The sequence below is a fragment of the Cydia strobilella genome, chromosome 2, assembly GCF_947568885.1.
Source record: "Cydia strobilella chromosome 2, ilCydStro3.1, whole genome shotgun sequence".
NCBI classification, from domain to species: domain Eukaryota; kingdom Metazoa; phylum Arthropoda; class Insecta; order Lepidoptera; family Tortricidae; genus Cydia; species Cydia strobilella.
The window spans coordinates 25,117,442-25,128,363 of record NC_086042.1 but is presented as its reverse complement, the minus strand read 5'-3'; the positions used below and the strand labels follow the sequence as shown (position 1 = coordinate 25,128,363).

General features: G+C 37.0%; 1 protein-coding gene across 1 annotated transcript; it reads right to left on the bottom strand.

Moving 5' to 3' along the window:
- Positions 1-1,503: 1,503 nt before the first annotated feature.
- On the bottom strand, positions 1,504-5,759 carry LOC134755484 (uncharacterized). The gene is made up of 8 exons (XM_063692038.1): positions 5,633-5,759; positions 4,895-5,008; positions 3,850-3,949; positions 3,153-3,301; positions 2,774-2,851; positions 2,567-2,649; positions 2,132-2,254; positions 1,504-1,857 (listed from the first exon to the last, which is right to left on the bottom strand). Exons 1-8 carry the CDS (start codon positions 5,679-5,681, stop codon positions 1,516-1,518), a joined length of 1,038 nt encoding a protein of 345 aa, XP_063548108.1. The 5' UTR covers positions 5,682-5,759; the 3' UTR covers positions 1,504-1,515.
- Between the last annotated feature and the right edge of the window lie 5,163 nt (positions 5,760-10,922).

Genomic DNA, 10,922 nt, shown 5'->3' with positions numbered 1-10,922 from the left:
TATGGAAACACACCGCCCTCAACTATCGTAACTAATACACTTGACACTTAATACTTCCTCCAGGTTTGGGATTTTGAATAACAACACAATAATGTGACCCATTTGTTTGACTTATTAGGTTTGTGTTTATTCAACCGTTTTTTGTCTACCAGCTTTTGAAACCTCCTTCGAAAACCGACCTTAAAAGAAACCATACAGAGTTGACTTTTAAGTATTGAACAGAGTTTTTGTATGCGTTTTTTAATGGATTTTTAATAGTAAGGGGTTGATGTATGATATCATAATTAACTGGCACAAAAGGATTCGGAGTCGTTATGTTAATGATTTTCTAATTGATGGGGAGAGTTTTTTGCTTCAGTAGAAACTTTAAAAGGCATTTTTTGATCTGGATGTTTCCTTTACGATAAGCACGTAATTATTCTGATGTTTTAGATTTTATTAAATATTTTTTTTCATAAGTTAGGTAACCTATGTTTCTTCTTATGTTTATTCCTAACACCTATGTCCATAATTTAGCATCATGAGCCTAACATTTTGCCGTCTTCAGTTATTATCTTTTATCGATAAAAGTTACTGTCTGTAACATTTTTTAAATATAAGTATTTTAAAACAAGTATCAGACTTAGTTCGTCCCAAACGTTTAGTTATTCTTATCTCGTTCGTGCCCCTCCTTATATGAAAAATTTAACAAGCTTACATTAATGTGTCGAATTCGAGGTTCTTGTCGGGCCGCGTTACGCGAGTAAGTTTAATGTGATGTTCAAAACCAAGCTTTGGTATAGTCGTTCGATTTCGAGCTGGCCCCGAACGGCTAATCCTTTGTCTATTGTTAAGTGAAACCGCAAGTTCCACTATCTGCAAAAAAGGGTCGTGTAATTCTAATTGGCACCTGAGCGCGGGCTAGTCCAACGATTAAAAAAACCAGTGTAGACACCTCCGATAGATAACGCGCCTTTGTTACGCATCTCAATTACATATTTTAGACTGGTTCAGTAGCGTTTGACTCACCGGCACTGTAACCGTAGAGGTACCACACAAGAAATCGCGAATTATTAATAATTATTATCTTATTGCAATTTCCAAACGAGTTGTAATTCAATAACCGGTTAAAGTGACCAAACCATTTTTAATGCAGGTAGGGCCCATTCGGGGCCAGCTACAAATCAAACGACAATAATGCTATCGATATAATCGATATGTTCATGGATAATATTTACAGGTTTTTTTCAAGTGTGTGTTTAAAAGTAACTTTGTAAAACAGATCTTGCAATAAAATATTCAATCGGATACCGGTCTTTAACTGGCAACCTAAACACGTAACATCGACAATGCAATATCATGGTACTATGGAACTGATTCGATGGTGGAAACAAAGGGTGGTCTTAAGGAAGTCTGTTAACAACGCATCCTCATTGAGATTAGGTTTGTCATCAGTCGTCCTGATGAAATAGTGGAGTGTGCAAAAATGGTGTAATTATGAAAACAAAAAACAGGATCGAAACCAAGATACGAACATTAAGCCTGTATTTTTACATAGCTTGAATTATTAAACTTCTCTGATGTGATATTACCCTGTTTCTGTACACCCAAAAGTCTTGTCACAATTCCTTTCTGCTTAAGAAATTCCCGGAAAGTCATATTAAGTGGTTTACGATCTTTTTTAAAATAGTTATTCTCTATAACGTCTGTAATGTTTTCGAGGGATAAAGCGTCGGATCTTCTGACTTTGACCTGGAAGGGGTAATCGGCGTCGAAATCCTCGATGTTAGAGGCGGAATTTATCCAGTGCAGGTAGGGGTACACGTCGATGAAGCGGGCTGGGGCTGAGCAACCGGGGCCTTGGACGCCGAATCCAACCTATACCAAACAGTTAAAAAAGTCAGGATATGATTCGGCTTTGGAACAAGCTCGCTGAATAGGTTCTTTCAAGGGACTACAGAGCCCATGAGACTGGCCGTCTATCATGTCACGGCAAGCTGATCATAAGACTGTTACAAATTGATTTGCTCAAAGCTTGTCGATCAAACCGAAGCTGACCTAACCTTTACCTAGATAAATACCCGTGGTGGAAATTACCAAACTCAAATCCACAAATACAAACATAAAAGCAATAGCATAAACCACGACTTACCAACACCCATTGACCCGACGCATTAGAAACTAATACCATCCCGTTCTCCCATTCGCAGTTTTTCATGTTGTTCACGGCGAACGCACAATTGTATAATTGCGGAGTATACATACCCCTCGCGTGCTATAAACAAATCATAAAAATATAACATTCTACTCCGTTCTTGAGAGATGGGACATAAAGATTTACATTGAACTTTTTAGAATGGGCCACTGAAAAATTAAAGCACATAGATATATAGGAAGCAAAAAGCAAACATATTTATGTCACCGTCCAAATTAAGTAAAATTGTGCATACTTAATAGAAAAATACTATAATAAGTAGCTTATACATAAAATCCACATATTTACAACGACAATTTGTCGGTTATCGACACAAATGGTGTTGTGTACCAGGGATTTTGTTCCAAACTGAATACTGAATTTAATACTTACGCCAGCTCTTTCGTAAAACTCGTCACAAAGGGCTCTTTCTACATATTCAACTTTGTATGCAATTTTTTCCAGTAATTTATTTTCTGTGAAAAAATACGCTTCGGTTAGGTACTACAGACTAAACCCGTTTCAATAAAAGGAAAAAAACATCCACACAGTTATATTAATTAAAGAACAAAGGTAATCAGCCAGGAGTACTGGACTTACCATCAGTAAATCCAATGGCATACAGTTGATTAGAGGCGTTATACATGTATTTAGGCATACAGACAGGAAGCATGGGCGCTGAGAATAAAAAAACAAGTACAACGTATAATCATTTGTCTTAATCTGTCATTTTGAGTTATGTATTCGTAAGAAAGGGATAAAACATAAATTAACTAATTGAAGCTTGTAAAGTAAACAAGGGGGTAATCCCGTAGCGCAAAAGTTTGCTTACTGGAATGCGAAGCGTATTCATTCCCCTAATCGATGGTCTGGTCAAGACTGCAAGAGCCCATTCCTCGTGCAGCGTTTTTTCTCAGGTTTTGGGGGTTTTATCACTGGAGTCGCTCGGTTACAGATTGTGTGTATCAAAATAACTGACCAGTGTTGATGAGTGACTCCATATCTAATTCTACTAAGGCGATTGTGTTGTAGGTCGCGAAATCGTACTCGGGATGTAAAGATACATCACCCAGTTTGCATGTCCACGTGCCTCTGTCTTGGGAGATGAACATGGCTTTGCTGTCTCCTCTGGAACGTGAAAAGGAAAAGAGAATTACTTACATGACCAGTAATGCCACTGGGAATTATTGGCAATTACTTTTCATTAATTTTATTGTAAACAAAGGGTTAAGCTGTCCATCCGTCTCGACATTTTAGAATTAGGTAGTTATGCATAGTCATATGGTAAAAATAAACAATATGTAAGCTATAGCGAGATACAAAATTACATGGACACATTTTGAATTCATTCAATCATAAAATGGGCATTCAATTTTGCGGCTGGGTGTATATACCTCCATGAAGGACATATGTAGCATGGGGTTGACATTTTTATTTCGCTTCAAATTATGGTGTGGGATGTCGGAAAGGTCGGGAATAACCTCAAAACCTAAACCTAACCTTAACCTTTGAATAGTGCAAATTTTTGTTAGTAATATTTAGTTGTAGCATGGATTGGTTAGATCATCTCTCTTACTGTTTCCGTAATTCAGACATGTCATCAGCATTTGCTATAGCGTGTCTGGGTTTTTGTTAGTTATAGATGTAGCATGGATTAGTTAGATCATCTCTCTTACTGTTTCCGTATTTTAGACATGTCATCAGCATTTGCTATAGCATGTCTGGGTTTTATTAATACTGCTCCAGTGACTGCTATGTGAGTTCTGCCGCCAATATCTGAAATAAGTAAATATTAAATCTTACACCGTTTTTTAAATGACCGTTATTCTCGTTTTGATCTCAGTTGGTCCTTAAATAAATGAAATTAAGTTGAATTGAAATTAAACTTAGGTGCCTGCTAAAATAAGAAAAAATCTTGCAGGCCAATTCGCTCGTACTTGTCCGTACGTACATATATTGGCACGAGTGAGACACAAGATAACTAAATGACCTAATTTCGGTATCATTCTGATATCAGTGTACGTTCGAATTGACCTGTTTGTTGCTTTCTCATAAAGCCAAATCTCCAGTTAGCCAAATTTGGAACAGAGATTTGATCGGATCTTTGATGCACTATCATAGATGTTCTCAGATGTCTTTGTTATGTTCCTCTATACACCTCTCTCTCGGATCTCCTCGAAAACTTTCGTATCTTTAGTTTACTCACGGAGATAATGTTTAATGGCTCCTATACACGATGGGCCATCCAACTGGCCCACTAGCATTAGTCAGCGTGTAGAGAGGGCAGTGGTGTCGGATGGCTTATGGCGTAGCGGGAAGGCGATGGGATGGCCACGGTGTCGGTTTTTCGTCCGCACATCAAAGGTACACATAATGGCAGTACCTAAGCCCACGTGGCCCATTCCAGAACTATATCGGGTTGTTGCGTTTCAACCATCGCATGGCCATCTCGCTGGTTCAGCGCTGGGTCATCGTGTAGAGGAGCCATTAAAGCTCGAGCAACTACAAGTATGTATATGGGATATAGGTACGTGCTGTGTTGGACAGATCTATCAGGTATAGGCGGATATGTACCATTGCCCACACTGTTAACTGTACACCTGTAAACCTTTTATTACATGTACGAGTGTTGCTGTTTGTACCTGTCGGAGATCTTTTCGTTAAACTGTATTTGTTGCACTCATGAAGATGATCTCGGGTAAATATGTTTGGTGTACTTACGAAGATGCGCTCGGATGACTCCAAGCCAGGCAAGCATTCCCGTCCGCCCCAAGTTGCCTTCATGGAATGGCTGGTGTGTCAAGCTGTCGCAAGTTAGTTCTGGCCTGTTTTCCACTAAATATAAAAAAGACAATGTGTCATTCTCAAGAAATGTAACCTTAGTACGGTAAGCGATTACTGGCAAAGGATGGATCATTATAAATAATGACACCTGCGTCCGCCACACTAAGGGTATTTTTTTCTGATAATGAAATAAGGAAAATAAATAATGATACCTAACGACAGGTGTTAGGCTGTTAGGATCAAACATTTTATCTATTCATTGGCTAAATTTTTTTTCAGTGAACTTAAATTATGCGAACGCTATATTATTTTTGTAACTTCAAAACTCAAACGCAACTCGCAAGCGAGCGTGGGTAATCAGCATACGTTCGCTATCTCGGGGCACGAATATAAAAAAGTAGAATCATACTAAAGTGCTGATTATTATTTAAGTTTACTTTATAAGAGGCTCAATATCAGACATGTTATCGAACATCTTCATAGTAAAAGAGAATTTTCAATGAGTATACACGTATAAAATCTTATTTATTCGATATCAAATCCCTAACGTGCTCTGGCCTCTGAGTTTGAACTTATTATTACGTTATCGATAGAAGCGGCTGTAAAAACAAGAAGCTAAGCCAAACTGACATTTTTGTCAAAAGTATCTCACAACTTAAAAAAAACAAGGCTTACCATGTGGAGTAATCAAAACCAAAATAAAGCTGATTAAGGGTAAAAACATTTCCAAACCTACACTTGCATGGTGTACAAATACAGATATCCTATGAAATGAACATATATTACAAGTAATTAAATTTTGATAAGGCTATTAAATAGCTCGTAAGGTTACAGATAAAACGTCTATAAACAAATTCGCATAATAAACACTTGTAAGAAACAAATGGCGTTATATAATGAACGATTACCAGGAGCATATCTTAGAAGTTTAATTATTTTCTAATTTTCATGTCTAGTTTGGACTGACGGACTGACACCTTCATTGATCAGTAACTAGCAAGAAAAAGTAAAACCACGGGAGTTGTGGAGTTGTGGAGGGCCTTTGCCCAGCAGTGGGACACTGTAACTGGCTAAGAAAAAAAAAGGACTACATACCTCATGGCTTAGTTTTATACTGTCGCCATATTATGTTATCAGTCATATCGGTCAGTATATCGAGTGACATCGTTTAGAAATAAAAATAATTATGAGAGGTTCGAAATGCAATCATGCAGAAATTGCTCAAGAAAATTACGAGTTCTTATGAGACCCATATTTCATAGTGCTCAGATTCACATGTCTAATTTGAGTAAGTATATATTTTTATTGTTTCAGCGCGTGCTTTTTTGGCACATTTTAATTTAAGATACCAGTAACATTTCCCTTCCATCTCCCTGATTATCAATAACCAACACATTAATCATACTCTCAAAGAGGCGTTAATATTTATCTCAATATTGACACTAACACTCCATATTGTCAGTTGTTGGCCATTTAATATTGTTGTTTGGCAATCCATCTACTTGTGTGCGAACCTCGTACCGTTTGCGGAGTGTTGGTTTCAAGACAATTTCCTTAATGCAGGCCTTGTACGGGCTAGATTGAAGATATGTATTTAGGCGGACGGAGCAGGGATATGTTGGATCAGCGCTGTGCACTATCGGTAGTTGTGGAAACCTTTATTGAACTATTTTATCGTCCAACTAGGGAACAAATCAAATTTTTTTTTATGAAACATTTTGATTTGGGTTTTTAAGTAGTCACACTACAATAAATTATGTAGATTTAGTAAGCTAGTGCTTTTGCCCGCGACTTCGTCTGCGTGGACTTAGTAACCGCAGCTAGAGTAAGAATAGCGCCTGGATTTTTTTTTCATAGCAATGTAAATTTGAGTATATTATGCACACAAATTAGCAGGCACTTCGTTAATTATCTCAATTCCACCCTGCTTTTTACATTCTTAAGCAATGATTTTCGGGATAAAAACTATCCTATGTCCTTCTCAGGGACTCAACCTATCTCTATGCCAAATTTCATCTAAATCGGTTCAGCGGTTTAAGCGTGAAGAGGGAACACATAGACAGACAGACAGACTTTCGCATTTATAATATTAACTAGCTTTTGCCCGCGACTTCGTCTGCGTGGAATTAGTAATTTGGATACCTTAATTCTTAAACAAATCTGCTTTTTAATACATCCTTTTTTCACCCCCAAATTGGTCCACACTATACATTTTTTACCCCCTTAAGGGATGATTTCGGGGATAAAAATTATTCTATATCCTTCCCCGCAGCTCAAACTATTCCCATACCAAGTTTCATCTAAATCGGTTCAGCGGTTATTGATTCCCCATACAAATTTCCACCCCCCTTTTCACCCCCTTGAGGGGTGAGTTCTGGGATAAAAAGTATCCTATGTCCTTCCCGGGACTCACTGTATACCAAATTTCAACTAAATCGGTTCAGCGGTTTAAGCGTGAAGAGGGAACACACAGACAGACAGACAGACAGACTTTCGCATTTATAATATTAGTACCTATATGGATTAGTATGGATAAGTATGGATATTAGTATGGATAAACTGAAATAGGGCCGGGTGGTCTATTGGTCAGGACGTTAGCCGCGTAAGCTGAAGACGGGTTCGATTGATAATACGTGCGCCAAATCTTAGTATTAAGGCTAGCTTAGCTTAGCTCGTAGCAAAGATAGATATAACTCCGTAATAGATGGATAGAGTCTAAGGAAAAAACGTGCCGTTATTATATCCTCTTTGGCTCGTAGTAAGGCTAAAGATGTCCTGTTAATATCGCATTGGATAAAAACGCTTTTAATAATCCTGATATATTGCCGATTCGATGTACCGTTCCGTTCCAGCATAGAGAAATATAAGTAAAGAAAGAGTGGTAACTCTATACATCAGTTTTCTTACCAAAACGCGAGTTATTTCGTGGTCGACATATAGCGTCAAGTAGCGGAATTTATCAGTACAATAGATGTCGCGACGAATGAAAACTAATGCTCAACAATTTTCAGCTACCGTAACCGGATAATCTATTTTCAAATCCTTCTGTTTGTAATATTAGTTGTAAATTGTTTTAGCAGTACATTTTTCGCCAGTAGCGACACTTGTGACATCTGGTGTCAAGTTCAGTAGCGGTACTGATAATTCCACTACTTGATGACTACGAAATAACTCGCGTTTTGATAAGAAAACTGATGTACGAAGTTATCACTCTCTACTTATATTTCTCTATGGTCCCAGGCATCATTACGACGCATTATAGCGTCATCGGCCTTTTCTCCTGCTTTATGTGAGAACCACGCCTACGTTTAAGGCTCTGAGTGCGCTTGGATTTTAAAGTTTTTTAGGTTATAGTATACATAACTCCTGATCATTCTGAAACTCCTGTTAGCTAAGCTAATGATAATGACACATAGATTTTTAAAAAAATCGGGTATTTTGGAATTTTACATACCCTTTTTAAAGTTCGATGATAAAACGCATAAATAGTGATACCTAGTTTAAAAAACCGGACAAGTGCGAGACGGACTAGCCCACAGAGGGGTTCCGTACTTTTTAGTATTTGTGTTTTGTATATCGCCAACAGAAATACATCATCTGTGACAATTTCAACTGTCTAGATTCTTCTAAGTTCTAAATACCTAAACTTGGTGGAACAAAGTCATTTGTTTAACCAGAAACGTCACTTTAGACTTTGAAAGATCATTACCATAACCAAAGATAGATATAACTCCGTAATAGATGGATACAGTCTAAGGAAAAAACGTGCCTCGAAAATAAAGAAAATTTGATTCTCGTTCAGAGGGCGCTACTAGTTTTGGCCTACAGTCGTATAGATGGCGTTGACGGTTTCGTTTGTTATTTAACAATTTTAACGCATATCAGTGAAAGAACATGGGTCAAAATCATAAAAATAATTAATGCAAATAAAAAAAATCATTTATCTATATTTAAATACATTCTATCGTATTTTTATAAATATTCATTTTTAGTTTTAAAGTGTGTCGACAGATGGCAGTGAATTTACTGGGGTTACAAAATTTACTATGACAGTACCGCTCTAGTATAAGTTACTCTATGCCATAACCAACTATAACAAATCCAGATCAGTTCATAAACCTTTTATTAAAATCAGAATAGGTACCTACGCCTCTCACTCACACTTTACTTTGTACTCTATTTTTTTTACTTTATTTTACCTTAACACTCATAAAAGCCTAACCAGCCAATGGAAAATGAATTTGAATTATGCGTAAAAATTAAACAATTGGTTTTTCAATGTATGTTACTGCTGTTATTTATTATGTGTACTGTAGTAGAGAAAATGTCACTTCGTATGGTGCCTGCAATACTAAACTAAGGCCAAATCCGCGAGAATCGTCTTAAGCAAGCGTCCCCTTAACAAGAGGTGTAAAGTTAAGACCATTAACTTCCATCGTGCCATCCCACAATTTGCGAAACAATTTAACATTACGGTGACAGTCGGTTCCTGGTGACTGGTTGCCCTATAAATATGGCTGTATGTTGCCGTACATTTACTTTACTTATGTTTATCGGATACGATTTTACCATATTTTTTTTATCCTAATTGTAATTTTTATTTGTAATTTTAATGTGTGTATGTTACTATGGACTTTGTCTGAAATAAAAGTATTTTATTTTTATTTATTTAATAACAGGGAGCCTAGACAAACGCCAAAGAAAAGATATATCGGTATGACAGATCCTTCTACCCTCGTAACGGTCAAGATTTCACTTTTCAAACCACTCGCTACGCTATGATTTAATTATGGAATCTTTCGTTTGCTCGAGTATAAGTATTACCAAGAGGGGTTAAATTATAATTTAAATAATAACTTCGCCCCCTTGTATAAACAAATAACTACATATTACTTATCGTAAATCTTTTCTTCTATCAAATTTTTGTTTACCTATATCACTAATGCACGTAAGATGTACGTCACTGGGTGTCAAGTCAAAACCCATCGTAAAATTGCGCTTCAGCGACAATCAATAACGTCTGTTTCCTCCTTAGATAAGTTTAGACTCAATGCAGATGGCAATAGTAGATTGTACACAATATGCATAGTTAACCTTTTGACCCCAAATTCTATTACGCTGTATGGATAAATATATCTACTACTAAAATATTTCTATGTGATTTTACATTTTGTTATTGAAATCATGAAAACGGTTTTACAAATGTTATAATTTATAATTCAATAAGTAAAGACTTATTTGAGATCAAGTGAGGTAAGATAAGAAAAATAGTTTACTTTGCCCAGTCGAGACAGTCCTCCCTTGACTACTGTCAACCATGTTTTTTTATGATCATTCCACAATTTAGTGCGAGGCAAGAAGTTTCTAGTGAAAAGCATATAGTTGAGGACTGCGACCACCTCAATGGACAATGTCAACTGGGCATAATATGTACATTTCAATGTTTTGAGTACCAGATAAACAAGATTACAAAAATAGTTATCGAATGAATACTAAAGAGCTTTTATTAAAATATCTTCAGCATGACATTTAGTGTCAGCGTGGATGTCAAACAAGAAATTTTGCCCCCAAGGCGTACCGTATATATCTTCGATTGGTTACTACTCGCGTTATGGCAGCTTGATTCGTGACCTATTAAGTAAAGGTACCGTTCGGTTTCAGATTACACCAGCATTAAGGGGCCCACTGACTATCAGTCCGCCGGACGATATTGGCCTGTCAGTTGTTCGGAACTGTCAAATTTTTGTTCTAACTGACAGGCCGATATCGTCCGGCGGACTGATAGTCAGTGGGCCCCTTTACTGCTGCAGTATTGCAAAAAAAAAAAAACGTATTATGACGCAAGAGTTTGTTAAAATTATTAACAATATTTATGCAATGTCAAAATCTTTGTCGTAGTATTTTTGGGCCACCCTGTATACTGTAATCTCTGTTTTGACATTTTGCTGGGACGTCAGTTAGCCGC

Bases quoted from the DNA above. Each gene is read 5' to 3' on its own strand.
- LOC134755484 (XM_063692038.1), bottom strand. From the start codon at position 5,681: ATGTTTTTACCCTTAATCAGCTTTATTTTGGTTTTGATTACTCCACAT. The intron at 3,950-4,894 runs GTAAGTACACCA...TACTTATTTCAG, and splicing joins AGTCATCCGAGCGCATCTTC to ATATTGGCGGCAGAACTCAC. The intron at 2,650-2,773 runs GTAAGTCCAGTA...ATTTTTTCACAG, and splicing joins TGCCATTGGATTTACTGATG to AAAATAAATTACTGGAAAAA.